The sequence below is a fragment of the Bufo gargarizans genome, chromosome 4 (genome assembly GCF_014858855.1).
Source record: "Bufo gargarizans isolate SCDJY-AF-19 chromosome 4, ASM1485885v1, whole genome shotgun sequence".
NCBI lineage: Eukaryota > Metazoa > Chordata > Amphibia > Anura > Bufonidae > Bufo > Bufo gargarizans.
In genome coordinates this window covers 188,075,870-188,103,417 of record NC_058083.1, presented here as the reverse complement: position 1 = coordinate 188,103,417, position 27,548 = coordinate 188,075,870, and the positions used below count along the sequence as shown (strand labels likewise).

The window sequence follows — 27,548 nt, the reverse complement described above, 5'->3', positions numbered from 1 at the left end:
TGATGCCAACATAAAGTAGACATATGGGGAATGTTAAGTAATAAATATTGTATGAGGTATCACTTTCTGTTTTAAAAGCAGAGAAATTGATATTTTGAAAATTGTGAATTTTTCAAATCTTGCCTCACCTGTGACACAACATGCTACCCCTAGTAGTGACACGAGGGACACTAACAGCTCCACAATATGTACAGGACATCCTGCAGTCACAAGTGTTGCCTTATGGCAGGGCATCCAACTGGCATTTTTCAGCAGGATAATGCTCGCCCATACACACTGCAAGGGTTTCCCAGGAATGTATGACAAATTGCAACACTTTCTTGGCTTGTCCAGTCCCCAGTTTTTTCACCTAAAGAGCTCAGCTGGGGTACCAGTTTTGGTAACCCATAAGTGTACAGTATCTACAGCTGCAACATCCGTGGCAAAATGTGCCACCGTATGCCATATAGAGCCTGTATGTCTCCATGCCTAAACGGATCATTTTGTATCCAGACTCGATGCAACCCAACAGGTACTAGATCCTCCTTTCAGTTGTACAGTTTTCCCCCAATAAACTTTCTCTGTAAGATTGTAATCATATTATCACATTCACAAATATAAAGTTCTTGGTGCATTTTAATTGAATCTATGAGGGTAAACGGGCCATTGCTGGACTGACATTTGTGGATGCGCTTAGGAAAAACTTTCATTTGCTGGTGACACATCTGAGTAGGAGCTGAGGTAAAATGGCTGCCTCCACAATTAGAAAATAATAAATTTAGTATTAGAATCTAACAGCTATACTGTAGTGAGCAACAGGAGTACAAGACTTATGTATTTCTGCTTCCTCATGATAAAGGTATCTTCTGTAATGGATGAAGTGCCTATATATTTCTGATGCCATATAAAGGTGATCCTGGGACAAGCATCCACTGAAGATTCCAGCAGCACAAATAACACTGTGCATCCGGCTGTTTGCTCCGTTCTTTCCCATTTCAGCTGTTTATATTGGCTCTCACAAATCGTCTCTGCACAGAAATGAATTACTAACTGCTTGGAGATTTAGAACTTTATTTGCATTAAAATATGCATTTTGGCAGAGCCTTTACATACAGTTACCATAGAAAAGAAGAGCTCAGCGAGCGTTCTAGAGAGAACTGCAGAGGAGACAGCAACATGACCAGCAGTTCTGAATAACTGAAGTATACATCCGCTCCAGTTCTCATTCACTGCCTTCACCAGGAATTTAAATACCTTTATATTTATCTCAGCTAAAAGCATCTTAGTCCAAAGTGGGTTAGATTTTTGTGCCGGTCATGCCATGCATTAGGTCACATCACATCTGACTCCATGCAATGGATTGCATGGCATGCATTGGGCAGACTAGATGGGCCAAATGGTTCTTATCTTCCGACACATTCTATGTTTCAATGCAACATCGCACATCACCAAGTAACTGCAACCTAAAACTTAAAGGGCATCATTTATGGCATATCAATTTAATAACTATCCAATAGGTATAGGTTCCACTTCCAGGACACACCTATTGGGATGATGGGGGTCCCCTTCTCCAATAAGCACTTCAGAGAGAGTAGGAGACCAGGAATGCACGTGGCTCTCTCATTCATAGATTATGGGTGTTGTGGTAAAAGCTCAGCACTTCACATGCATGGTCAGTTATCTTTAAAGGGGTTATCAATTAATATTGACAACCACTGATCAGCTGTTAGATGAGTCTGATGCTCTGCGAGTGCCCCGGCCTCTTCCTAGGCCATGTGATGTCACTGTACTTTTGCCACATGGCCTAGTTGCAGCTCAGCCACCAACTGAAGTGAATGGGGCTGAGCTGCAATACCAAGCAAAGCCACCATACAGTGTACTGCACTGTGCTTAGTAAGCTGCCAGGAGCTATGGTGAGAGTGGCAGCAACCTGTAACTGCTGATCAGCAGGGGTGCCGGGCTCAAACCCCTGCCAATGAGGACAGGTCATCATTATTCATTCCTGGATAACCCCTTTAAGGACTCATGCACATGACCGTTGTTTTGCGTTCCGCCAAACACGAATACCAGCCTCCTAGCTGCTGTAGATTCTTCTTCATTCACACTTTTGTGGCATGAGTAAAGATAAATGTGCCAGGTCTGCTGTGCGAACTGCTCCCCACCCTTCTTTTCTCTGCACTTCTGAAACGTGGAAAGGAAGGGGAACAGTCACAGATTTGGCTGCAAAAAGTGTGCGAAATCTGCAACTATTGTGGTGTAAATCACTTCATAAACGTGCCCCTTGGTTTCAATTAATCTACAGCCGGCATGCTCAAACTGCAGCCCTCCAGCTGTGGCAAAACTACAACTCCCATCATTCCTGGACAGCCTACAGAAAGGCATGGTGGGAGTCGTAGTTTTACAACAGCTGGAGGGCCACAGGTTGAGCAGTGCTCCCTCCACTTTCTACTTTGGAAGATCCCTGTAGAGGAGTGCACCGGCTGTACTACTGTTAGCTCTGGGAGTGCCATCCTATGTGTTCTATAAAAGGTAGAATGGTTGGTATGGAAACCTCAGGACCCGCATCGGGGAGGGGGACAGGTGCTAAATAACCGGAATTGGAGTCATCTTACTTCTGGTTTTTACAGCGTCACCGTCAAGGGATGGTGCAGGCCCAGCTCCTGAGCCATCACTGCCCTAAAACAGTATAGCATTGCAAGTTAACTACCTTTCTGCCGCAATTTATTATGGCAAAGAGTAGAGAGGGGTTAAATAGAATGTCCATCCTTTTCCAAGGCCGTGGGTTCCCCGCCATTCTCTACTTCCTAAAGCAGTGATAACTTCCCGACACAAACAAGTAACAAATATCACTAGTATGCCAAAGATCTGTATATGAAAAAAACATCACTTACAAATAATAAGCTTTACACACGTCCCAAAATAAAACAAGCTTCCAAGTCACTTTTAGCAAAAAGTTAGCATTTATACAAAGAAAAAAAAAAAAATAAGTGACTCCAAGAAATAGACTACATTAGCTGTTCTGAGTCATTTGTTGCATAACAACTGCAAAAAGACTGAGTATTTGTAGGTATTCATCTGCTCCATCAGCCAAACACTTGTCCACTTCCTGTAAAATAAAGTACAATAAAACTTCCAATTAAGTTATGAAGGGCAAACAGTAGTTTTTAAAGTCATTTACAGTGGGTTTTTTTTAGTATAAAACCGTTTTTTATCCTTTATTTTGGCTACCATGTCTCCATCTTGCTGCTGCTGTTAACTTGTATTGCTGGAATGGGCTCGAGAGAAAATCACTCTCCCACACACCTTGCACCGGACAATATAGTTCCTTGCAGAAGACATTGTACTGTCATGGCGCTGCTCCTTCCCTTACAAGCAGGGCAGAAGCTCCGTTTGCAGACTGAATGTGCAGATCCACCAGTACTCTGAACACCAGGTGGCACCACACCATGTAATACAACTTTTATGATCTATATAATGAATATTTAATAGTGGGGCAACCTGTTCAAACTAAAAAGCTTAAAAATATACAAAAGGTAGATTATACAAAGTAGATTGCTACCAAATTATTCAATAAATAGTACAGGCCGCATACATATTAAAAGGGAATCAACTTTATGCTGTCCATACTAACAGCAGCATAAAGCAGAGACAGGAGAGTTGATTTCAGCGGTCTGTCATTTAAAAGTAAGTGGTTGCTGAGAACCAACATCACATTCATTGCAGACTGGGCCTGGAAAAGAGTCCCGGCCACCTGAGAAGAGTCCTGGTTATTCATGAATCCCTGCTCTCCTGCTGATGACTGAGTCTTCTACCTAGTTTTATCCTTTCTCTCTAGGAGAGAACTGCCAACCATCAGCAGATGGGTGAGAGCCGGAGATTATGAATGACCAGGACTCTTCTCAGGTAGATTTTACTCTTTTCAAGCCCTGGGCTGCAAGGATTATGATGCTGGTTTTCGGCAACCACCTTTAGCTCATGAGTGACACACCGCTGACATCAGCATTTCTGTCACTACTTTATGCTGCCCTCAGTGAGGTCAGCATAAAATTGATGACAGGTTCCCTTTAAAAACAGGATTTTTACTATATAATGAAGTTATGGGACCTTAAATGGGTTCTCCGGAAATTTAAAATGGCCACTGGTATCCTATCCTAGAATGTGAGCAGGACTGGGTGCCACCATTTGCAGAGATTCCTAGGGGGTGAAGGGGCAGGGTCTCACCACACACACTACACTTTCATATACTACATATTGGTGAGTTTTCCTGTCAGGCTGCTCAGCCATGATGGCATATCATAGGCAGGATTGCATAATTATCTACTGTAGAGCAGTGTAGTTAGGCCAGCCTTCTCATCCCAGGCACCCCTAGGCAGCTCTGCAAGTGGTAGCACCCAGTCCTGCTCACATTCTAGGACAGGATGTTGGTGGCCAAACCCCTTTGTTTCAATTCCATAGCAGTTTGAAGATCTGGCTAAAAGGATCACAAACAACCGAAATGGGACCACTTATATGCATCAACTAAATTACACTTTCACGCTACTGCAGTTGCCTTAAATTGTTTAATACTTTGTGACTGTAATACTATTACTTGTGGTATACTGCGCCGATTACTGGGTGGCCACCATGCTGGATCCCCACTACAAAGACAAAGTGCTATCCTTAAAGGGGTTGTCCAGGTTCAGAGCTGAACCCGGACATCCCTCCATTTTCACCCCGGCAGCCCCCCTGACATGAGCATCGGAGCAGTTCATGCTCCGATGCTCTCCTTTGCCCTGTGCTAAATCGCGCAGGGCAAAGGCATTTTTCTGAGTTCCGGTGACATACCGGGCTCTCTATGGGGCTGACAGGCAGCCCGGTGACGTCACCGGCACTGATGGGCGGGATTTGGCTCTGCCCTAGCCAGTAAAACGGCTAGGGCAGAGCTAAAGCCCGCCCCTCAGAGCCGGTGACATCACCGAACACACTGCTGGGCGGAAGTTACCGCCCGGCAGTGTGTTATTGAAAACACAAGAGCCTGTGCCCTGCGCGATCTAGCGCAGGGCACGGGAGCACATCGGAGCATGAGATGCTCCGATGCCAGGCTCAGGAGGGCTGCCGGGGTGAAAATAAGGGTATGTCCGGGTTCAGCTCTGAACCCGGACAACCCCTTTAACTCTGTGAATAGAGCGTGATCGGAAGATGCGCGAGTACAAGCGCACGCTGCGATGCAGATTCCATTCCCACCCAACACCGGGGGCTCAGTGGAAGCACAAGGCAAAGGCAGAGGAGGAGAAAGAAGTAGTCAACAACGTAGCTGGGGCACTGCCAGCACATCAGAAGGGAGGGTTAGCATGTGGAAAAGCTTTGTCAGGACGCCACAAAAACCAGCACCACCAACTGATACGGAACGTCTTAGCAGGAGGCAGCATTTCAGCAACATTGTGAAACAGTACGTGTGCACACACCTACACATACTGACTGATGGGTCTGCCCCATTCAACATCTGGGTCTCCAAATTGAGCACATGGCCTGAGATTTCCCTTTACGCCCTGGAGGTGCTGGCCTGCCCTGCGGCCAGTGTATTGTCCGAACGTGTGTTCAGCACGGCAGGGATGGTGATCACAGACAAGCGCAGCCGTCTGTCCACAGCCAATGTGGACAAGCTCACGTTCATTAAAATGAATCCGGCCGCACCCAACCATTGTTATACTCCAGCGCAATTTCTCTTTGTTATTATTTCTAACTTTTTTTTTATTCTATGGTTATTTTAATTCATTTTCCCAATCCACATTTGTTTGCAGGGCAATTGTCCTGCTCTTGCCCCTATTTTGCAGCCCTCTAGCCTTTTCTATAGCCCAAACTTCGGGTCCCCATTGACTTCAATGGGTTTCGGGGTCAAGTTTAGGTCCCGAACTTCCAGGTGTTCGTTCAACCCTATCTAGCACACATAAGCCCTTACAGGTGTTAGCCCACGATTAGTCCATATATTTGTGTCATCTAAGGTTTTTGACAGAGGCTCCCCCAGTCGGGCAACTATGGGGTGTCAAAGGGTTACCATGGCTGCCAGGGGCCTAATAAAGTCCCTATGGTGCGCCATCCATATCTGACTATTTGGCCATAAAAGGATGCCCTTAGCGCTTGCCTGTCAGTGTAACACTCACAGGCAATAACACTTTGGAATATAGAATATCCAATCAATCAGCAGGCAACAGGTCTTGAGCAGGACAAAACCTCTCTGGTCCTTTGGGTCAAAGCCTGGCATTATGAAAGGACTGAGCGAGCTGACAGCACAGAATAGCCGCAGGAGAAAATGGAATAGTGTTTTTTCAGTAAAGGCACAGCCTGAAAACCTCCATCTAATCGCAGATAACCTGTGTATTTTAATGCATACTAAATGTTTAATCTAGACTAAATACATGCAAAAAGCAAGAGGCTCCTTTTCTAGCATGGCAATTTCACAATGAACCATCACTGCGGTAACATCAGACTTACTGCAAGTTTCTCTGTAATGATCGCCTTCTGTTTGTCAGTCAGATCTTCTCGTTCGAGTATAATATCATGAAGCTGGTTTACAAGCTGTGTTGCTGCATGGCCACTATTTATCAAATTCTTTGTAGATTGATACATGAAAAAATAAAATAAAAAATTAAAGTTATAAAAAAAAAAAAAAAAAACCCTCAAAGTTAAATTTTACAAGTCATAGTTACAGGAACATCTTCAGGGTTAGCACATTTCAATCGTTTAATGGGTAACTAATTTTTATTTTGTTATATAATTGGATTGGTCTGACTAAGTTTACCTTAGTTCCCTAGTTAATACTTTTGTACAGGTATTGAATTACCTAGTAATTGCAGCATGTTCTTTCCCCCCCCAGGCCTCTGTCTCCTATACACAGAAGACTGAGAACGTAGTAGTGGGCAGTCCCAAATGCTGCGTGCGCTCCCGTCAGACCGTCGGATTAGAATATTCGCAATCAACTACTTAGGATGAAGAAGGTGTGTTTAAGTTAGGGATCGACCGATATTGATTTTTTTTTTAGGGCCGATACCGATAATTTGTGAACTTTCAGGCACATAGCCGATAATTATGTGAATTTTCATTTTTGAAAAAAATAAAATAAAAATCCTACACAACTGCTGAAAATGAATGTTTATTGTTAATGTGTAGGTATTTTTTTTTTTGTTAATCTTTCCTTTTTCATTTATATTTAATATTTTTTTATTTTATTTTTTTAACTAACTTAGGGACTAGAACCCTTGTGCTATTCACCCTGATAGATCTCTATCAGGGTGAATAGGATCTCACACTGTCCCTGCTGCTCTGTGCTTTATGCACATAGCAGCATGGAGCTTACTATAGCAGCCAGGGCTTCAATAGCGTCCTGGCTGCCATGGTAACCGATCGGAGCCCCAGGCTTACACTGCTGGGGCTCCGATCGGAGGTAAAAGGGGACCCTGTGGCCACTGCCACCAATGATTAATACTGGGGGGGGCTCACTGACCCACTAATGTGCCACCAATAATTAATACTGGGGGGCACACTGCTCCAACAATGAAGATAAATATCTCATTTATTCATATACAGGAGGCGGGAGCTGGCTGCAGAATCACATAGCCGGCTTCCGACCTCTACAAGCGGTAGCTGCGATCTGCGGTAGTTAACCCCTCAGGTGCCGCGATTCGCAGCTACTGCTCATAGAGGTCGGGAGCCGGCTATGTGATTCTGCAGCCAGCGGCCGCCTCCTGTTCAATTTGAATGAATAAGTTAACATTATCGGTGGTGCAGTGGCCACAGCCCCTCCCCTTCTCTTCTTATCTGTCTCTTCATTGGCGGCTGCGGCAGTAGCAGCACAGGGGGAGGGAGACACTGCTTCCTTCTCCCCCGTGCTGCTGAGGGAACAGGGAGCGCACAGAGCAGCACGATCTGTGTTCCCCATACGTTATCGGAATATCGGCAAAATAGATGCCGATACCGATAACGGTCAAAATCCTGAATATCGGCCGATAATATCAGTAAAACCGATAATATCAGTAAAACCGATAATCGGTCGATCCCTAGTTTAAGTCTGAACAAAGCCGATTGGTTGGGGCGAGGCTGCGCGTTCCCGAGATGAGCCAAATGAATTCTAGGTAGTTAGGGAGGTCTTAGCCTCAGGTTAAGGGCATCGGCGGCCATCTGAAGATATGAGAAGATAGTCAGAAAGAAGTCTTGTGAGGAGCGGTTGCTATGGACGGAATCTTATTAAACAAGTGGTATGGGAACACAATTTGTGATTATGGATTACCACCACAGCAGCAACAACATATGAAATTTTTTATTTTGAGTGAATATATGACAGTTATCCTTTAAAGGGAGTCTGTCACCACATTTCAGCATATTAGACCGATCAAATAGGGTTATATGATCCACCCAGAACTTAAAAACGGTACCTTTGTTGTAGAAAACTGACTTTTCTTTTTGACGAAAATGAACTTATAGGATTATGTTATGAGCCCTCTCAAGTGCCCAGGGCGGTCTCTCAATCCTCGGAGCCCCAGGCAGCACCTCCTAAACGGCTCATAACCCCGCCCTCCGTGCGCCTCTGCCTGCCCGTTTACTCCCCTCCCCTGTCTTTTTCCACTGCGGCTGTGCGGTCCAAATCGTAGCGGGCGCATGCGCAATGCGATGCCCGCTCCTGACAGGGCATCGCAATACCTACTGCGCATGCGCCCGCTACGATTTGGACCGCACAGCCGCAGTGGAAAAGGACAGGGGAGGGGAGTAAACGGGCGGGCAGAGGCGCACGGAGGGCGGGGTTATGAGCCGTTAAGGAGGTGCTGCCTGGGGCTCCGAGGATTGAGAGACCGCCCTGGGCACTTGAGAGGGCTCATAACATAATCCTATAAGTTCATTTTCGTCAAAAAGAAAAAAGTCAGTTTTCTACAACAAAAGGTACCGTTTTTAAGTTCTGGGTGGATCATATAACCCTATTTGATCGGTCTAATATGCTGAAATGTGGTGACAAACTCCCTTTAAAAAGGAATTTACTATGTGTAGTGCATGGACCAAATAGCAAAAGATTTTCTAACCTTCACTACAATTTCTAGCTTTTCAAAAGATCCGCTCCGACAAGCTGCCAAGACTCTTTCAAAGGTTTCCTTAGGGATCACCTACATGAAAAGAAAACATAGAAGACGGGGAATGGTGAATCAAATGGTTTTCTTAAAATATAAATTGTATCTAGATTTTAACAATTTAATACCTGGCTTCATTTTAAGATAACTAATAACGATAAATTGACAAAATGCACAATAATGAAGACCTCCAACAGTCTTTATATTATTTCTAATAGAAAAGTACAAGGATCTTTCACGGACAAAAGTCTAAGCACACACAAAGTATAGATGCACAAATCACAACATATACATAGGTCACCAAAAAAAAGGAAGACATCTCATAAAACCCAGGTAGGAATTCTAAAACAAATGAACCACCGAGAGGAACAGTACTATAAAAAAAGAGTAGAAGCCGCATCTTACCCCGGCTATTTCAGTTACCACTTGTTCTGTAATCTCCTTGCCTGCAGTAAGCCTGGTGGCACTTTGTAGGAATGTGATTGCTTTCCTCAAGTCTCCTTCTGAAACCTCAACCAGATGACTTACGGCCTACAAAAAAAAAAAAAATAATTGCCTATAAATATTTATTTAGGCTTCAGGTTTGCCTTGAAAATCAAAATACGAAGTTTATTTTATTCCCCCCTTATTTTTTTGTTTTAAGAGGGAGAAAGTCAAAGAGGTGGGTGTCGCTCTGTCTCCTCCAGGCCAATATTTCAAATTCCAAATTCAAGAACACTAGGAAATAACTACATCAGTTTAATGGACAGTAAACCTTAAAAATAAAACTATTATAGAAATATGGTAAGATACAAAACTTGAGTTTGGAAATCCCATTTTTTTTTCAATATAGTGTCTGAATGCCTATTAGATGATTCCAACAGAAATCCGAAGTGATTTTTTATTTTCTTTATATTGTCCATCTCTATACAGCACCCATTTTGATGCTGCTAGGGGCAGGATCTGTCCCTCTATTTACAAGGTAAAATATTCACACGCACAACACAAACCTGCTATAAGAAACCACTCTGATATTCTACTGCCCAGTATATATAAAAACAGCAAGCAGTGGAAATGCCCTCCTGTAACAGCAAGGTAGAGAGGGGAGATATCCTATACACTGAACATGTGGTTGTCACACTGTCTTTAAGTGACTAACCTAACTGCATGTGAACCCCCCCCCCAAAAAAAAACAAAAAAAACAACACATACCTCAGTTGTAATTTGCACATTTTCCTTTTTGCAGATATCCAGAATTCTTTGGGTTTGTATGCCATCTGCCAGTGGTTTAAATCGAAACTTAGAACATCTCGATGTTAAAGGTTCAATAATCCTACAAGAAAGATCCAACATATTAAAAGTAAAAATGTGTTGTTTTTTTTTATAGAAATTAAAGGCCATTATTACTCACCCCCTCAATCCCTGCTGCTCTCCACTTCCTGTTCCTAGCTCAACACAGGAAACTGTATGGAACAGCCGCTCAGCCAAACCCTGGCGGGAGCAGAAGTGATCCTCCTCAGTAATTGGCCAAGCAGGCATTCCAAGCCATTTCCTGTGTGTGGACCTGGTACCAGAAAGTGGAGAGCAGAGCAGCATCAGAATAACGGACCAATGAGTGTTTTTTTTTTTTTTTTTTTTAAACCCTTTCCGTTTATTTTTATTTTTATTGCATCTCCCTAGAAAATTCTTTTAAAAATACTTTCATCTGAAAGCACTATTGATAGTGCACAGTGGCAGATTAAAATTGGGGCGTTTGGGTCTGTAGCCCTGGGCCCGGCATCGCTGGGGGGCCCAACACCAACCCAAACTACGGCGGGGCATGGGAGCTCTAAATTTCCTGTCCCGCCGATCACTGCTATAGGCTTCAGGATTATTAGGCCTGAAGCCTATGTGGTTGTAAAAGCCCAGCGCAGACGCGCATGATGACGTTCTCACGCACGCGTGACGTGGTGCAGGGCTTTTCTGTACGCGCGCCTGCCTTACCATCACGGACACCGGAAAGTATTAGCCTTTATTTTTATTTTTGTGTGTGTCAACTTTGGGGGGCCGGAGGGGGCATATTACTGTGGGGGCAAATCATTTAATAGTAAACTTTGTAGAGACGAGATGAGGCTGAAAGAATGTGTAATGGCGTTCTGGGTCAGGCGCAGGGGAAGTGGAAAGAGAAGGTCTACATGACAGGAGATGTTACTGGATGTAACAGGTATGTGGTGCTATATTCCCCTATATGTAGAGCTGGCTCACTACTGCGACCTTCATCTCATCTTCTCCTCCAAGTTTTTTTATTATAACCATATGTATTTTAAATGTGGCAAATTTGTAACAGCCCAGATAAGTGATAACTTTGTGTGCAGATAATGTAGTAGATGTTCCCTGCAGCCCTATGTAGTACCCTGCATAACACAATAATTCACTGTGTTATGTGGGGTGTTACATAGGACTGCAGGTAACATCTATGACATCTGTACTCCGACAGTTATGAGATGGTGGGTGTCTGACTCCTGGCACTCCGCCAATCAGCTGTTTGAGGAGATCGCGATGTTCTAGTGAGCGCCGCAGCCTCTTGCTCCTTACCAAGCACAGTTCTGTCCATTTGATAGCACTGCGCTTGGTATTGCAGTTCAGACCCAATCACTCATATGGGACAGCGCTGCACCTAGGCCATGTGAACGATGAATGTGATGTCATGTGGCCTAGGAAGAGACTGTGGCGCTCACGAAGCACCGCAGCCTCTTCATACAGAAACATTTAATTGTTTAATTTACAATTAAAATGGAAGGAGGGGCCCGAGTTGGGTAGACAGCCCCGGGCCCATCTTGCACTTAATCTGCCTCCGATTGCACATATACCTTGTCAAAATCTGGTGCACTGTCAAGTTTTACATCCATTTATGAAGCAAATGCACCAAATAGAATAGTCTTTAATAAACTGAAGAAACTATGACACATATATAGCATAAGGTGCTATATACTTGACTTTTCGTATTTTGTTACATTACAGCCTCAAGTTCAATGTTTTTTTTAATCAGAATTTTATGTGATGGATCAGTTGAGGAAGGGATAAGCTACATTTCCCGAAACGCGTCTGGTAAACGCCATACACCTGTCGAAATTAGTCGCATGGCCATGCAGACACTACCATAATATTTGGAAGACTGAATATCCGAATTTTTTATACGACATAGAGACGTCATCACCGGACGAAATAGGAAGTCACACGAGTACGATCCCGCGAGAACTGGCAAGCGCGGCTATCGAGGAGTGCGACGTGAGACGCCGGAGTCTCCTGTATCATCTGCTCCCCGACAAACACCACGGACACACGTAGACTATCCCTGAAAGGAGGAGGTAAGCGGCTGATAAGCCGAGAATATCATTTTGAACACTATCCTCATCCTGATTAACAAACCTATGGACTGAATTTGAACGGCACCGATTATCCCTATAAGGAATATTAGGACTCGGCTGTTCTATACAAATAATACCATCTGTGGACTACATATCAACTACTCTAGCGTGATAGAGGCACCTACAAAAATTAAAGAAATAACCTCTCTGCTGGAAAAGGACATAATATAGGGCCCCATTAGGAATACCTAGTACCAAATGGTAGAATAGCCCCTTGTGCACAGTTCTATCAGTCCCCATTGTGCTTATTGATGCATTTTATGTAATTGTTTTAACTTGATTGACATTTTATCCGATTAAATGTGTGCTTTATGTTAGAGTGCTCGCCCAACATACTTCTTTATTCCCCAAGTAAGGGAGAATGTTGTTGAGAAGTAGGGTTAGGTTATAAAAAAAAAAAAAAAAAAAAAAAATTTAATTATTATTATAACCAAACTGAAAGAACATGGCACAACAGCAAACCTGCCAAGAGACGGCCGCCCACCAAAACTCACGGACCGGCCAAGGAGGGCATTAATCAGAGGCGCAGCACAAAGACTTAAAGCTGTTTCACACGAGCGGATGCCGTGCGTGACATCCGCTCCGTGAAAGAGTGCCAAGACCCGATGCAGACCGCAGAGGCACGGAGCATTAACATGACTGATAATGCTCCGTGCCTCTCTGTGATCTCTTTACTACGAAATCACAGTGACAACTTTATCTCACTGTGATTTCGTAGTAAAGAGATCACAGAGAGGCACGGAGCATTATCAATCACGTTAATGCTCCGTGCTTCTGCTGTCTGCATCGGGTCTTGGCACTCTTTCACGGAGCGGATGTCACACACGGCATCCGCTCGTGTGAAACAGCCCTTAAGGTAACCCTGGAGGAGCTGCAAAGTTCCACAGCAGAGACTGGATTATCTGTACATAGGACGACAATAAGCCGTACGCTCCATAGAGTTGGGCTTTATGGCAGAGTGGCCAGAAGAAAGCCATTACTTTCAGCTAAACAAAAAGGCACGTTGTAAGTTTGCGAAAAGGTGCTGCGGTCTGATGAGACTAAAATTGAACTTTTCAGCCATCAAGGAAAAGGCTATGTCTGGAGCAAACCCAACACATCACCCAAAGAACACCATCCCCACAATAAAACATGGTGGTGGCAGCATCATGCTGTGGGGATGTTTTTCAGCAGCCAGGACTGGGAAACTGGTCAGAGCTGAGGGAAAGATGTATGGTGCTAAATACAGGGATATTCTTGAGCAAAACCTGAACCACTCTGTGTGCGATTTGAGGCTAGGACAGAGATTTACCTTCCAGCAGGACAATGACCCCAAACACACTGCTAAAGCAACACTTGGTTTAAGGGGAAACATGTAAAATGTGTTGGAATGGCCTAGTCAAAGCCCAGATCTCAATCCAATAGAAAAATCTGTGGTCAGACTTAAAAATTGCTGGAGCAGTTTTGCAAAGAGGAATGGGCAAAAATCCCAGTGGTAAGATGTGGCAAGCTCAGAGACTTTTCCAAAACCGCTTGGAGCTGTGATCGCCGCAAAAGGTGGCTCTACAAAGTATTGACTATTGTGTGTGTGTGGGGGGGAATATTTATGCACATTGCCTTTTTCTGTTATTTTGTCCTATCTGTTGCTTGATTCACAATAAAAATTATATGCTTGAAAAAGGCTCAAGAGCAGAGCCGAAACGTCGCACCACCTGGGTGAATAAAGGTTCACTTATTTTTTCATCTATTGGAGTGCCGCTCGTTTTTCCGGATTTATACATTGGGGTAAGAAGCCTATTCCCCTAGGGACGTGCACCCTACTCTCTGTATTCTAGAACACCAGTGCCGCCATTTTTCTTGAAAAAAAAAAATAAACATATATATATATATATATATATATATATATATATATATATACATACACACACACACATACACACACGACAAATGACGAGGCAGCACTTCTAGCGATAGGGTGAAGACCCCAAAAAACTTTAATCGAGCAACGTTTCGGCCTACTCGATGCAAAACGTCTGACTGTGCTGCTGCATTATTTGTGTTATAAATTTTATATATATATATATATATATATATATATATATATATATATATAAAATTTATATCTTCAAAGTTGTGGGCATGTTCTGTAAAGTAAATGATACAAAGCCTCAAACAATCCATGTTAATTCCAGGTTGTGAGGCACCAAAATACAAAAAAAAAAAAATAATAATACTTTTGCAAGGCACTGTATGTGCCATCCACAGATCACAGATTCTGGAGTACAGAGCTTCCTGTGTCATGGATGCAGCTAACAGGGACACATGTATTCTTCATGGTACGCTAAATAAAGTATCATCTTTTGACCGCATAATACTGAGATCCATTAATTCTGCTGTATCCTGTTTGATGTACAGAATAAAGCAACTTGTGGATGAACACGGTATTGGAGAGTTCAGCTATCTGATGAGTATTGTCCGCAGTGATTATATCTGCTTATACAGGCCAGGCATAGAGGTCTTACAAGGGATAGCTCGCCATCACAACAATCGGAGTAACATGGTTTAATTGCAGCTCAGCCTGCCCCATTCAAGTGAATGAGGCCGAGCTGCAATACCAAGAACAGCCACTATACAATGTACAGCACTGTGCTTGGAAAGCTGCTGGGAGCCTGCTGCACACAAGATATCTGTGAGCACAACGGTTCCCTGAACTAGCTGATTGGCAGGATAGTTGGGACTCGGACCCCTGCCAATCTAATAATAATGACCTATCCTGAGAATACCCCCTTTAAAAGTTGATCAAGTAATAAAAGACCCTTTTTTCCCCAAACAGTTTTACATCCTATCAACCCAATCCCAGGTCACAAATCATGGCCTAGATAAATTTGTCTTTAACTTATGACTGTCATCCAGAAAAACAATGACAAACATTTGTAATAACACACGACAAAGATGTGTAATGCGCTTTTCTCATGGACTCAAAGCACAGGGATAGTTATGTGACTGGGAAGACAGTGGTCGCCAATCTCTACCCACAACGCACACTAGGATTAACTTCATAGGAAGCCAATTTTCCTATCTGCATGTTTTTGGAGTGTGGGAGGAAACCACACTACCTGGGGGAAACCAACACAAACATGGGGATAACATACAAACTCTATGCAGATGTCATCTCTGGGCGGATACAAACTGAGGACCCCAGCTCTGCAAGGCAGCAGTGCTAACCACTGAGCCATCGTGCTGCCCACCTGATCTTTACAGACTAACAATGAAATCTCTAGTGTATAGCCAGCTCAAGACAACTGGTTGGCCTAAATAGGTCCTGCAGTATTACTAGAGAGTAAGTGGGTTGTTTATAATGTGCCAATGAGACTGTCCGAAACAAAGAGAACTTACCTACTGACATAATTACAAATGAGACAAAACCGAGTTGTTTTAGACTCTTTTTCCATGGTGCGCCTCAAAGCAGCCTGTGCAGCTGATGTCATAGAGTCGGCTTCATCCAGGATAACGATTTTAAATGGGGGGCAAGGTTTGCCACTGCAAACAAAAGAAGAGAAAGTCATATGCAGAAAAGACAGAAGCCCTAACTGCCCCATGCTGATATGGCCATAAATCTACCAAGTTGCTATTTATTTCTAAATTCTGCTTTGTGATGTACACTGACAAAACATGAATCTTATACAGAATATGAAATACTACGTTACTCTGCATTTGTATGTGGTTTATTTCCATACTGAGCTGCTTACTGGGAGTAAGTGAATGAAGAAGCTGCTGTATGGTAGGACACATACTGACAACATCCATCCCAAAGCCTTAGTCCCCCACCCCTCATTTGATCCACCGACAAGTAGCTCCTACAGTTTTGTTGTCCACCACCCCACAGGTGTCACCTACATTGCACAGGTCGGTCTCTACCCAACCATTCCCAAGCGCATAGCAGAAGGAAAGCTAGTGTCAAAGCAAACATTACATATCCTGCCATTGACAACCAGCCACCATCGGCTTTGCCTGCAGTGCTGTCGATAACGAGAAACCCGGGCTCATACAGAATGGAACTATATAGTCTCTAGTGAAGAATCCAGGTTCTGTTCAGGATCTGATGATTGTCAGGTTTGAGTGTAGAGCCCTTCAATCCTGCCTTAGCTGTGGAGCAATGCACTACCCCAACTGCTGGTGTGACGATCTGGGGAGCCACTGCATACATCAGTCAACCCTAGCAGGGCTCCAGATCAAAAAAAAAAAAAAAAAAAAAATTCCAAGGAACCGTTGGCTCCTAACCTGAAAAATGTAGTCGCCAAATTTCAAATACATATACCGTATTTTTCGCCCCATAAGACGCACCTTTCCCCCCCAAAACCTCCAGTTTAAAGGGAGTCTGTCAGCACATTTACCCCTTTTTAACAGTTCCCATAGCGCTGTAGCCGCAACACAGATGATTAAAACTGTACCCTTATATGCTTTTGTGGACCTTTAAAACTGCCAAAAAACGAACTTTGATGCATATGTAAATGAGGGCTCCCAAGTGCCCAGGGCGGCGTCCACCGCGTTGGAGCCCAGGCAGCTCTGCCTCTTCGGCTCTTATCCCCGCCCAGCCTCTTTCTCTGCCCGCCCATCTGTTTTCTCTCCCCCTCAGCGAGATCCCGCGCCTACGCGATAACTTCCTTAGCCGGGGTATGCGCACTGCGATGCCCATTGCTGACACGGTGTCGCAGTAGCTTATGCGCAAAAGCATATAAAAGGTACCGGTTTAATCATCTGTGTTGCGGCTACAGCGCTATGGGAACTGTTAAAAAGGGGTAAATGTGCTGACAGACTCCCTTTAACATCGCAGTCTGCGATGCACGGGCGAGCAGGGGAGGGACTGGGAGGAGGAGCTGGGGGCCGGCAATTGCGGCGGGGCTGTCACTGTACTATAGCCCCGCTACTCCAGTGCTGCACAAATATAAAATGTCTTATTCAATTAAAAGTGATTACACATGCCCCCTCACTCCTATTATTACCGTACATCCTAACAGCTTCAGTAGAATGCCCGCAGGCAGGCCGGGCGGCAGCGTAACACCCTGATGTCACGTGCCTGCTCCGCCTACTTTATGAATGAAGCAGGCGGCGCAGGCAAATGACGTCAGTGAGTGGCGCGCCAGCCGTCCGGCCTGCCTGCATTGTACAGAAGCTGTTATAGTGCTGTACATCCTAACAGCTTCTGTACAATGCAGGCAGGCAAGGGGTTCCCAGGAAAGTCTTCGCCAGATTGGAGCACTTTCTTAGCCTGCTCAGCCGCCAAATTTATTATCAATTGAGCATTTATGGAACTAACTGGGACACCACCTACAGCAGCTTACAACCTATATGCCCAGCTGAAACTAAATGTGCGGCAGCATACCATTCAGAGCCTGTATGCTTCCATACCCAACTGTATCTCATCTTCTATCCAGGTGACCCAACAATGTACTAGAGCCTCCTTTCACTTGTACAGTTTTCCCTAATAAACGTAAATTTCGCTCTAAAATATATATATATACACACACACACACACACACACACACACACACACACACACATGAAAAATGGCGGCACTGGCTGTAAATAGATGAAAATAGGGTGCACGATCCTAGGGTATAGACTTCTCACCCCACAAGTAGAATCCAGAAGGACGGCACTCCAGTAAGATGAAAAGAAAAGGATACCTTTATTCAACCATCCGCTGCAACATTTCGGCTCTGAATGAAAAAGGCTCATTCAGAGCCGAAACGTTGCACCGGATGGTTGAATAAAGGTATCCTTTTCTTTTCATCTTACTGGAGTGCCGTCCTTTTTCTGGATTCTATCTAATATATATATATATATATATATATATATATATATATATATATATATATATATTCATTACTTTCACACAAAGTTTCATTTGATTTAAAAAAAATAAACTCCTTCTTGGTGCGTTATTTTTGTTATTGAATGTAACTTATTGTACAATCAGAACGAGAACAGTATTCTGCTTACTCAGGACGGGAGCCACCAACTGTCAGCTGAGAAAAGTTTTTCACTTTCTCCCGAACTACTTGTATTCCTCTTTCGTCAGATGCGTTTAATTCCAGAACACGCCTTCGAAACAATTCTGGCCTGAAAATAATTAAGAATAATTGAAAGCCATCTAAAAGGCAAAGTAAAAAAATATGAAGTGTTGCAGCCCAAACACTCGCATTCACACAATGGTTCTCAACTGTGTTTTCAATTAAAAAAAACTTTTCCGCAATCTCTCACACTTTGTGGACCAGCAATAGACAGTTTGTTCAAACCAGTTAACCCATAATAGCAATAACTTTACCAGCAGCAGTGGTATTCTTTACTGGGGCAGTCATTTTTGAAGCAACAGACTACCATAAGCAGTTTACATAAGACATTAGTGTTATACAGCTAAACAAATACATCTTTATAGATAATGTTGAAGGATCAAACAAAGAAAGCAGGAAAAAATGAAATGTCCAGAATGTTGCAGTATCAGCAGCGATTCGGCTGGTAATGGAGCTTTGCCCTTTATTTTTTCACCTTTACATACCCATACAACTCTCTGGCTGCTGCCAAAATTGTAGATGTTTTCCCAGTTCCGGGTGGGCCGTAGAACAGAAGATTAGGGAGCTAGTAAATAAGAAAAAAGAATAAAAAGAATAAACACAGTAAGCACTCATCAAAACAGCTAAAGCAGAAAGTACAAAGACGTACAAACACAAAAGGCTTCTCATTCATGAAGAAAGTCGTCCTGCTTCAGTCATCATATGAAGTGCACATTGGAAGGGAATATGACGTCAGGATGACTACATTTGATGATGTGGTCCAAGACTAACATCTAATGTGTCTCCCCTGACTCTCCCCCAACAGCAGATATCAAGGCAAAGAAGCGTCGGACATGTTGGATTTAATTATGCCCAAATCCTTCTGTCTCAAGGTGGTAGCTGGCAGCTGAGAATATATTCTCAGTCCCCAATGAACACATTCACACTCTGCCAAGCCAATAGTGCCAGTGCATGAAGGACATGGGAGGAATAGCTGTCAGTTTACTGCAGACTTATGCTGGATTTATATGCAGAGATCACCTCCATAGTATGAGGATGAGCAATGGCTGCTGCTGTCTCTCGTCCTCATACAGCTGCATTGTTTCTGACAGCAGAGGGCCATTTAGACAGCACATTCTGCTGCCCATAAACTATAATTTAGTTGCACGTATGAATGTACGTTTCACTCATTTATTATCAAGAACGAGCGTTGAAGGAACTGTCGTCCCTGACAATCTGGTAGTGTTTTCTCCTCTCCTCTACAGTTGTGTTCAAAATAATAGCAGTGTGTTTAAAAAAAGAAAAAGTGAATAAAAGCTCAAAATCCTTCTAATTGCATTTGTATGTATGGAAATATAAGCTTTGGGAACACTACACATTCTATTTCAAATCAAAACGTGAAGAAAAAAAATAAAAAAATAAAAATAAAAAATCAAATCAGTGTTTGAAAAAAAAAATTATATATACACACACAGGTCCTTCTCCAAAAATTAGCATATTGTGATAAAGTTCATTATTTTCTGTAAAGTACTGATAAACATTAGACTTTCATATATTTTAGATTCATTACACACAACTGAAGTAGTTCAAGCCTTTTATTGTTTTAATATTGATGATTCTGGCATACAGCTCATGAAAACCACAAATTCCTTTCTCAAAAAATTTGCATATCATGAAAAGGTTCTCTAAACGAGCTATTAACCTAATCATCTAATTAACTCTAAACATTTTTTATGTCACCCCACAAGTTTTCTATTGGATTAAGATCCGGCGATTGGGCTGACCACTCCATAACATCATCTTGGTTCCAGACCAACAAGATTGTTGCACTTTTACTGGTGTTTGGGGTCGTTGTCTTGCTGGAACACCCATTTTCAAGGGCATTTCCTTTTCAGCATAAGACAGCAGGACCTCTTCAAGTATTCAAACTGATCCATGATCCCTGGTATGCGATAAATAGGCCCAACACCGTAGTATGAGAAACATCCGCATATCATGATGCTTGTGCCACCATGCTTCACAGTGTACTGTGGCTTGAATTCAGTGTTTGGGGGTCATCTGACAAACGGTCTCCAGCCTCTAGACCCAAAAAGAACAATCTTACCTTCATCAGTCCACAAACTGTCTCTTTAGGCCAGTCAATGTGCACTTTGGCAAATTGTCACCTCTTCAGCACATGTCTTTTCAACAGTAGGACTTTGCGGGGGCTTCTTGCAGATAGCTTGGCTTCACATAGGCAGCTAAATTGTAACAGTACTCACAGGTAACTTTAGACCTTCTTTGATCTTCCTGGAGCTGATGGTTGGCTGAGTCCTTGCCATTTTGGCTATTCTTCTATCCATTTAAATGGTAGTTTTTCACTTTCTTTCGGAACGTCAGAGAGAAATGCTCTACAACCAGCATGTACGACATTTGCTGCCTTCCTTCAAGGGATTCTGTCACCAGTTTCTGACCCCCACTTTTAAAAATATGGTTCTGTGCATGGAGCCCTTGTGATTCCTATTGTGGAATTATAAGCTAAATCTGCAGGCTCATTTAGTTAAAAAAACGCTTTATCTAACCTTTTAGTCATCTTGTTAAGGTGCCCAGGGCGTTGCTCATGGCTTGAAGATGCCGCCCGCCGCCGTTCGTGCCCAGCTCCTCCTCTGCTCTCATCAGCGCCGCCTGAAAATACTTAGATACGCCTCCGGCTCTCCCTCACTCCTTCCTCCTTCTTTTCTAAGGTCCCGCGCGTGCGCACAGGCCTGTGCCTGATGCGCCCGTGCGGACTTTTCCGTTCAGCCTCATTGAGCGAAGTGTGCATGCGCGGGCACTTCGCTCAACCTCCCGATAACGCGAACACTGCCGCACGCGTGGGATCTTAGAAGAGAAGGAGGGGGGAGTGAGGGAGAGCCGGAGGCGTATCTAAGTATTTTCAGGCGGCGCTGATGAGAGCAGAGGAGGAGCTGGGCACGAACGGCGGCGGCGGGCGGCATCTTCAAGCCATGAGCAACGCCCTGGGCACCTTAACAAGATGACTGACAGGTTAGATAAAGCGTTTTTTTTAACTAAATGAGCCTGCAGATTTAGCTTATAAGACCACAATAGGAATCACAAGGGCTCCATGCACAGAACCATATTTTTAAAAGTGGGGGTCAGAAACTGGTGACAGAATCCCTTTAAATAAGGGCAATAATTACCACCTGCTATTATTTTGAACATGCCCCTTTCAATTACACAGAATCAGCAGCACGCACAATTACACAGAATCAGCAGCATACTACTACACCTGCTAGTAAATTATTTGGCATGTAGAAATATCATCAGGTTAGTGATGTCTGACTGCTATTATTTTGAACACAACTGTACCTTTCTGCCTTACGCCAGGTGTCACACATGGCCTTCTTTTAGCGCCAAATATTGTATGCAAAGTCTATTGGAAATATTAAACACAGTGCACACATGCATTTTTTTGGTAATAGTGTTGTTTTCAACCTCACGGTGCATGGCGTTTTTATCCTCAATGCCTAGACACCATTAAAATTAGGCAGCACATTGGCTAGCACTTGCAGTGCTGGGGTCCTAGGTTCAAATCCGACCAAGGACATCTGCATGGCGTTTGTATGTTCTCCCCGTGTTTGCCTGGGTGTCCTCCAGGTACTCCGGTTTCCTCCCACACTTCAAAGGTGACACAGAACTGGGTGGCAACACCCCAAGGGTGGGTTCAAATAGTTTGAGGTGTTTTTTGCATGCATTTATAAGTTGAAAAACACCAGCTCCATGTTAGCTGATAGCAAAAAATGCACGTGTCATTTATAGACTACTAGTACTTTTTTCAATTGGGTGGAGATTGTGTGTCTCTCTGCATGTTGAAGCCTCATTATAACTCCTGTCTTTCATAACCGCACAATGGTGACTGACGGCTTCAACTGCAGTAGATTGCAACGTGAAATAGTGCGCAAAATAATAACCCTGGTCCTCAGCTGCCGGTTGTGCAGTGCGTTAGGGCGCTCTGTGACCTCACACTGTGCGCTCCAGTTCACAGCACAGCCGACAGCAGGAGGAAGAAGATTGCAGGCTGCGAGGAGCGGCGGCATCCAGGAGCAGGAGAGGTCGGTGGTTTATTTATTTTTATAAAACATGAGGGAATGGGGGCTGCTGGGGGCTAATATGAGAGGCAATGGGGGCTGATATAAGACTGCTGGGGGCTGATGAGAGGCATGGGGCTCATTCACATTGGGGATCTAAGCTGAGGGCTAATTAAAAATATTTATTTATTTTTTGTCCTCCTAAAACCTAAGTGTGTCTTATGGGGTGAAAAATACGGTATATGCTGTTACCGTGTAACTCTATCTCAATCCTAAAATGACAACTGGCATTTACATCCTGGCCTGCCTGCTGCCATGTCTTGGATAGAAGCCAATAAGTTCAGTCAGTGCCTTCCACCATTAACATAAGTCTATTATACGCCCACAGCACAAAGGTGATTGAGAAAAGAGGATACACTTGGGGTTTTAGGATAGACCGTTCATTTTAGCTATATTGTTTTATGGAAGACCGCGCTGCTTCTCACTCCCAAGTCTCCTTTTTTTCTCAGCACAAGGCTAATCGTTCCTCTGGACACGGAAAAGAACCATCAAGCTCCACAGATAGGAGTCTCTCCTCTACCCGACCCTCCTGTAGGCAACCAAGAAAGCGCAGCCATAATAAAGCACTAACTTCCTCCATACATTATAAAATGATTTATTATACTCACAAGCAAATTCTTGCTAAAAGCATATAAGATCATGGGACTGCATACAAAGTATCGCCCGACCCGGGTTTCGCTTACATGCTTCTTCAGGAGCGAATGACTGCACTTCTAAACCACATCGCAGTCCCACCCATTATTGACAATACCCAATCCAATTCACATTCCCACAAATACAGTCAAATATCATACATCAAAAGCCATTCCTACACTTATCTTTATCTCCTGCACTTATTATTAATACTTTAAAACAGCTTCAGGAGGATTACGTTAGTATCATCTATAAAACTCCTGTCACATGTCTCGTCACCTGATCCTGGTGACGTGACCAATTCTACCCAGGCAGCACTAAACACCATCCCTTGCACCCAAAGGTCCTACCTCACCAGCACTGCCGTAAGTACGGCCCACTAAGTTGTATTTAAAAATTGACACACTAAACTAAACATGATTTTAAATCACATTCTAGGTTAAGCCCCTTAGCCTGTGCCTGTCCGATCCTGCGGCTCATGAGGGCAACAGCCTCAATAGTGTCACTGGGCATGCGCCGAGCCCAGTGAGGTAGTCAGAGCGCTGTTGCCCTCAGGAGCAGTAGGATCGGACAGGCGCAGGCAGTCGGCAATACTGCAGCTACGGGAGATTTCATGTGCAAGAAGGATGAAGCAAGGTTCGTATGTTGAATAAATTATATGACGTAGCGGAGGGGGCGGCGACGTTCAGCTCGGCTGTAGGAGGCGTGCTGGGCTTGAAATTAAGGCGTGCTGGGCACTGCAGGGGGCGTTACTGGGCTCTAGAGGAGAGGAATAACGCCCCTCTGGGCACTTTGAAGGTTCATTAGCATAACAACAAAAAAACTTTTTTTATCTAAATGACAACATGAATAAAAGAAAGACCCTTGCTGGAAAGAAGGTAGTTTATTGAACATTGCAATGGTAAGAGCTTAATATGCTCAAACTAGGTGACAGATTCCCTACTGGAATATCCCTTTTTGGCTAACTACAAACATCATTTTACCAGTTCTCTAAACTAGACAACCCCTTTAACTATGGTAAATTAGCACTGCAGCCAAAAGGCACAAAAAACTGTATGTGCAAAATAAAAATAAAAAGGCAAAAACCTTAGGCCTTATGCACAGGCATCATGGTTTATTATACAAGGCCCATATTGTTTTTTCTGCAGGATCACGTCATTGCTGGTGTCTACAATATACTTGAATGCATTTTAAAAAAGGTACCTCAAAAGAAATTTGACTACTATAGACTACTTACATCGGCTCCTTCCAGTGACTTCTTCAACACAGCCACCACTTCGTCCTGGAAAGCCACTTCATCCACACATTTCGGCCGGCTGCACAGAAACCATATTTAAAATAAAAGACATGACGTACACAAGCTGTGGATTCACGCAGTATCCTTTATCTGCTGCCCTGGAATTCACCACACAGAACTAACTTTTCAGCAGTTTTACTTAGGTCTGCCAATTCCAGGGTTAGTCAACGAGGAGCTTCTAGCCATTAATTACATACAAACAAGTAATCATCCGTAATATTAAAACTGATAATTTCATAAAGAAAAAAAAAAAAAAAAAGTCTCCAGGGCGCCGCCAAATGGACAATTATAAACATTACACCTCATACAAATCCAGAGATGGATGCATTTGTTGGTTCCTTTCAAGCTGCCTATTCTTTTTTGCATCAGCTTTTTATTGCCACTTACAGTCAAACCAGCATTTTGTACTGCGCTATTCAACGAGCAGATGTATCATCTAGTTTTTTTCCCCCCCAATCTGCTTATTTTCTGATTGTATGTTTTATTTTGATTTTCTGGGCAATGCTACAGGGACAGCCATCTTGCCTGAGCTATTGTTAACAGCAGTCAGATATGCTTTCCAGCAGTCACATGGACCATAGGAACCTGTAGCCTGCAGAGGACTAATTAGGACTACCATTCCTGGTATAAGGGTACTTTCACACTAGTGTTATTCTTTTCCAGCATAGAGTTCTGTCCTAGGGGCTCATTACCGGAAAAGAACTGATCAGTTTTATCCTAATGCATTCTGAATGGAGAGCAATCGGTTCAGGATGCATCAGGATGTCTTCAGTTCAGGTCTTTTTGACTGATCAGGACGGAGATAATACTGCACCATGCTGTGGTTTTATCTCCGGCCCAAAAAACTGAACACTTGCCTGAATGCCGGATCCGGCATTTTTTTCCATAAGAGTGTATTAGTGCCGGATCCGGCATTCAAAATACCGGAATGCGCAGACCAAAAAAAATAAAAAAAATAAATGCCGGATCCGTTTTTCCGGATGACACCGGAAACACGGATCTGGCATTTCAATGCATTTGTCAGACGGATCAGGATCCTGATCCGTCTTACAAATGCCATCAGTTTGCATACGTTTTGACGGATCCGGCAGGCAGTTCCGGCGACAGAACTGCTTGCTGGATCACTCTGCTGCAATTGTGAAAGTAGCCTAAATTATATAACCAAGATAATGTTAAAATAAGGAAGAAAATATTCAGTTTTTCACATTGTTTGCTGTTAACAAAAAAAAAAAGAAAAATAATATTTTTCCATTATTCCCCCTTTCCAAAACGGTTGGTTTGATATATAGGCTGTATGGGTTATGATGGCTGGGAGTGGGGCCAGAAGCTGCGGTGCAGTGTGTGGTAGCTTTTTTTGCATTTTATACTAGATGTTTGAGGAGCATTTAACATTTTTTTTTCTTGCTGATTTCTGTAACTGGAGCCGACGTATTAGCCCTAGTTACCGCGAGGCTGTATAATCTCTCTCCAGAACTGATCTGGATCGACACTTTTTTCCACAAGCATTGTGCTTTAGGCCCAAAATAAGGGATAGGTGTCTGAACGGGTCTACACAAAAATGAGAACTGGAGGCCCTGCTCTCCATTCGCATGGAGAGGAAAACTCGCTTGCATGCTGGCAGCTCTATTAACTCTTTGGGACTACTAGAGACAGTAAAAGTGGTCAGCTATCTCACGCAGTCCTATAGAGCAGGGTTCCTCACCTCCGGTCCTCAGGGCCTACCTGCCGGTCAGGTTTTCAGGATTTCCTTAGTATTGAGCAGGTGATATAATTTGTGTCCATGCATCAGGACTTACCACAGGTATTCCTTCTGTGGGATATTCTCAAATCCTGACAGATGGGGCCTGAGCGCCGGAGTAGAAGAACACTGCTATAGAGGGCGAGTGTGAATGGGTAAGGCTAGTTTCACACTAGCGCTTCTAGACCCAGCAGGCTGTTCCGACTCACTGCATTCCAGAATTGGCAGAAGCTACCACATCGCTGTCCAGCCCCATCCGCTATAATGGGGACTGGTGGATATCGAGCCTCATCACGGCAAAGACGCAGAGAATCGGCCGGACAAAAACACAGCGTTCAGTGGTGTTCTTCCGGCCAATGTTTGACAGGTTGCGGATCTCCATTGGTCCATTGGAGCCGATGGGTGTCAGGTAGTGTCCATCAATGCCGGATCCAGACATCTCCAGCGGGCTGCTCCCCCCTCCCGGAGATGTCTAACGCCAGCCTAACGGGGAGTCCCGGTGGTCAGACCCCTCCAGTCGGTCACTTATCTTCTATCCTATGGATAGGAGATAAGATGTCTTCACAGGTCAAGCCCTTTAAGGGTATGTTCAAATATGGGAGATACACTGTTGGTTTTCCAGAATGGATTCCAAGTAGAAAACCTGCAGCCGTTTACTACTGCAGCAAAGCAGAGGGTCGCATTCACACACTGCAGAAAGAGGTCCACAGACCATATGCAGCCCTGCGGCGTGGACTGTAAACCTATGTCATATGCATTTTACACACAGTGCAGACAGGTTCATACTACAGGGTGCCCGAGTGACAAACCCAGGGGTGCACTCCTGGACAGACCTGCCTCTGACATCACCATGGAAACAATGAAAGGGGGGGGCACTTACTATTTCTCCACCCATGGAACCAGCTTCTGCTTCTTGCCGTCAACGCTGCTGCCAGAAGTGGAGGCAGACGTCTTCTCCTTCACGGGCTTAGTGCTGATAGCCGTGCTCCCTTTCAGAAACGCCTGCATTCTGCTGCCTCTGCCAGGAGATACACATTACTTAGCATTAGAGCATGCACATAATATAGAGGACATAGTCTAGTGACTGCGCCCTGCGGGTTGTGTACGGACAGCCCGTCCGCCGCACTTACATGACGCACCAATGTGCTCAGTGTTCAACTCCGCTATCCAGCGCGCCAAAACCGCGCCAATCACTTCCAGGTCACATGGTCTCCCAGACGCTAGAGCACAGGACAGTAGGTAAACTGCAGCCACGTGACCGTGA

General features: G+C 43.9%; 1 protein-coding gene across 2 annotated transcripts; it reads right to left on the bottom strand.

Annotated features, from left to right (window-relative positions):
- Positions 1 to 1,046: 1,046 nt before the first annotated feature.
- LOC122934438 (replication factor C subunit 4-like) lies at positions 1,047 to 27,548 on the bottom strand. Of its 2 annotated transcripts, none has more exons than XM_044289898.1 (11): positions 27,415 to 27,548; positions 27,165 to 27,302; positions 24,487 to 24,565; positions 18,996 to 19,075; positions 18,440 to 18,559; positions 15,833 to 15,976; positions 10,263 to 10,383; positions 9,477 to 9,602; positions 9,027 to 9,107; positions 6,451 to 6,567; positions 1,047 to 3,085 (listed from the first exon to the last, which is right to left on the bottom strand). In XM_044289898.1, the coding sequence occupies exons 2-11, from the start codon at positions 27,290 to 27,292 to the stop codon at positions 2,990 to 2,992; spliced, it is 1,092 nt and encodes a 363-aa protein (XP_044145833.1). In that variant the 5' UTR covers positions 27,293 to 27,302; positions 27,415 to 27,548; the 3' UTR covers positions 1,047 to 2,989. The 2 variants fall into 2 exon arrangements, with proteins under 2 accessions (XP_044145833.1, XP_044145835.1); XM_044289900.1 differs by having other exon boundaries at positions 27,424 to 27,503.

Excerpts from the sequence above, each read along its gene's own strand:
- LOC122934438 (XM_044289898.1), bottom strand. The coding sequence starts at position 27,292 with ATGCAGGCGTTTCTGAAAGGGAGCACGGCTATCAGCACTAAGCCCGTG. Across the intron at positions 19,076-24,486 it reads AGTCACTGGAAGGAGCCGAT|CTCCCTAATCTTCTGTTCTA; the intron begins GTAAGTAGTCTA and ends CTTATTTACTAG. Across the intron at positions 10,384-15,832 it reads ATTTGTAATTATGTCAGTAG|GATTATTGAACCTTTAACAT; the intron begins GTAAGTTCTCTT and ends TCTTTCTTGTAG.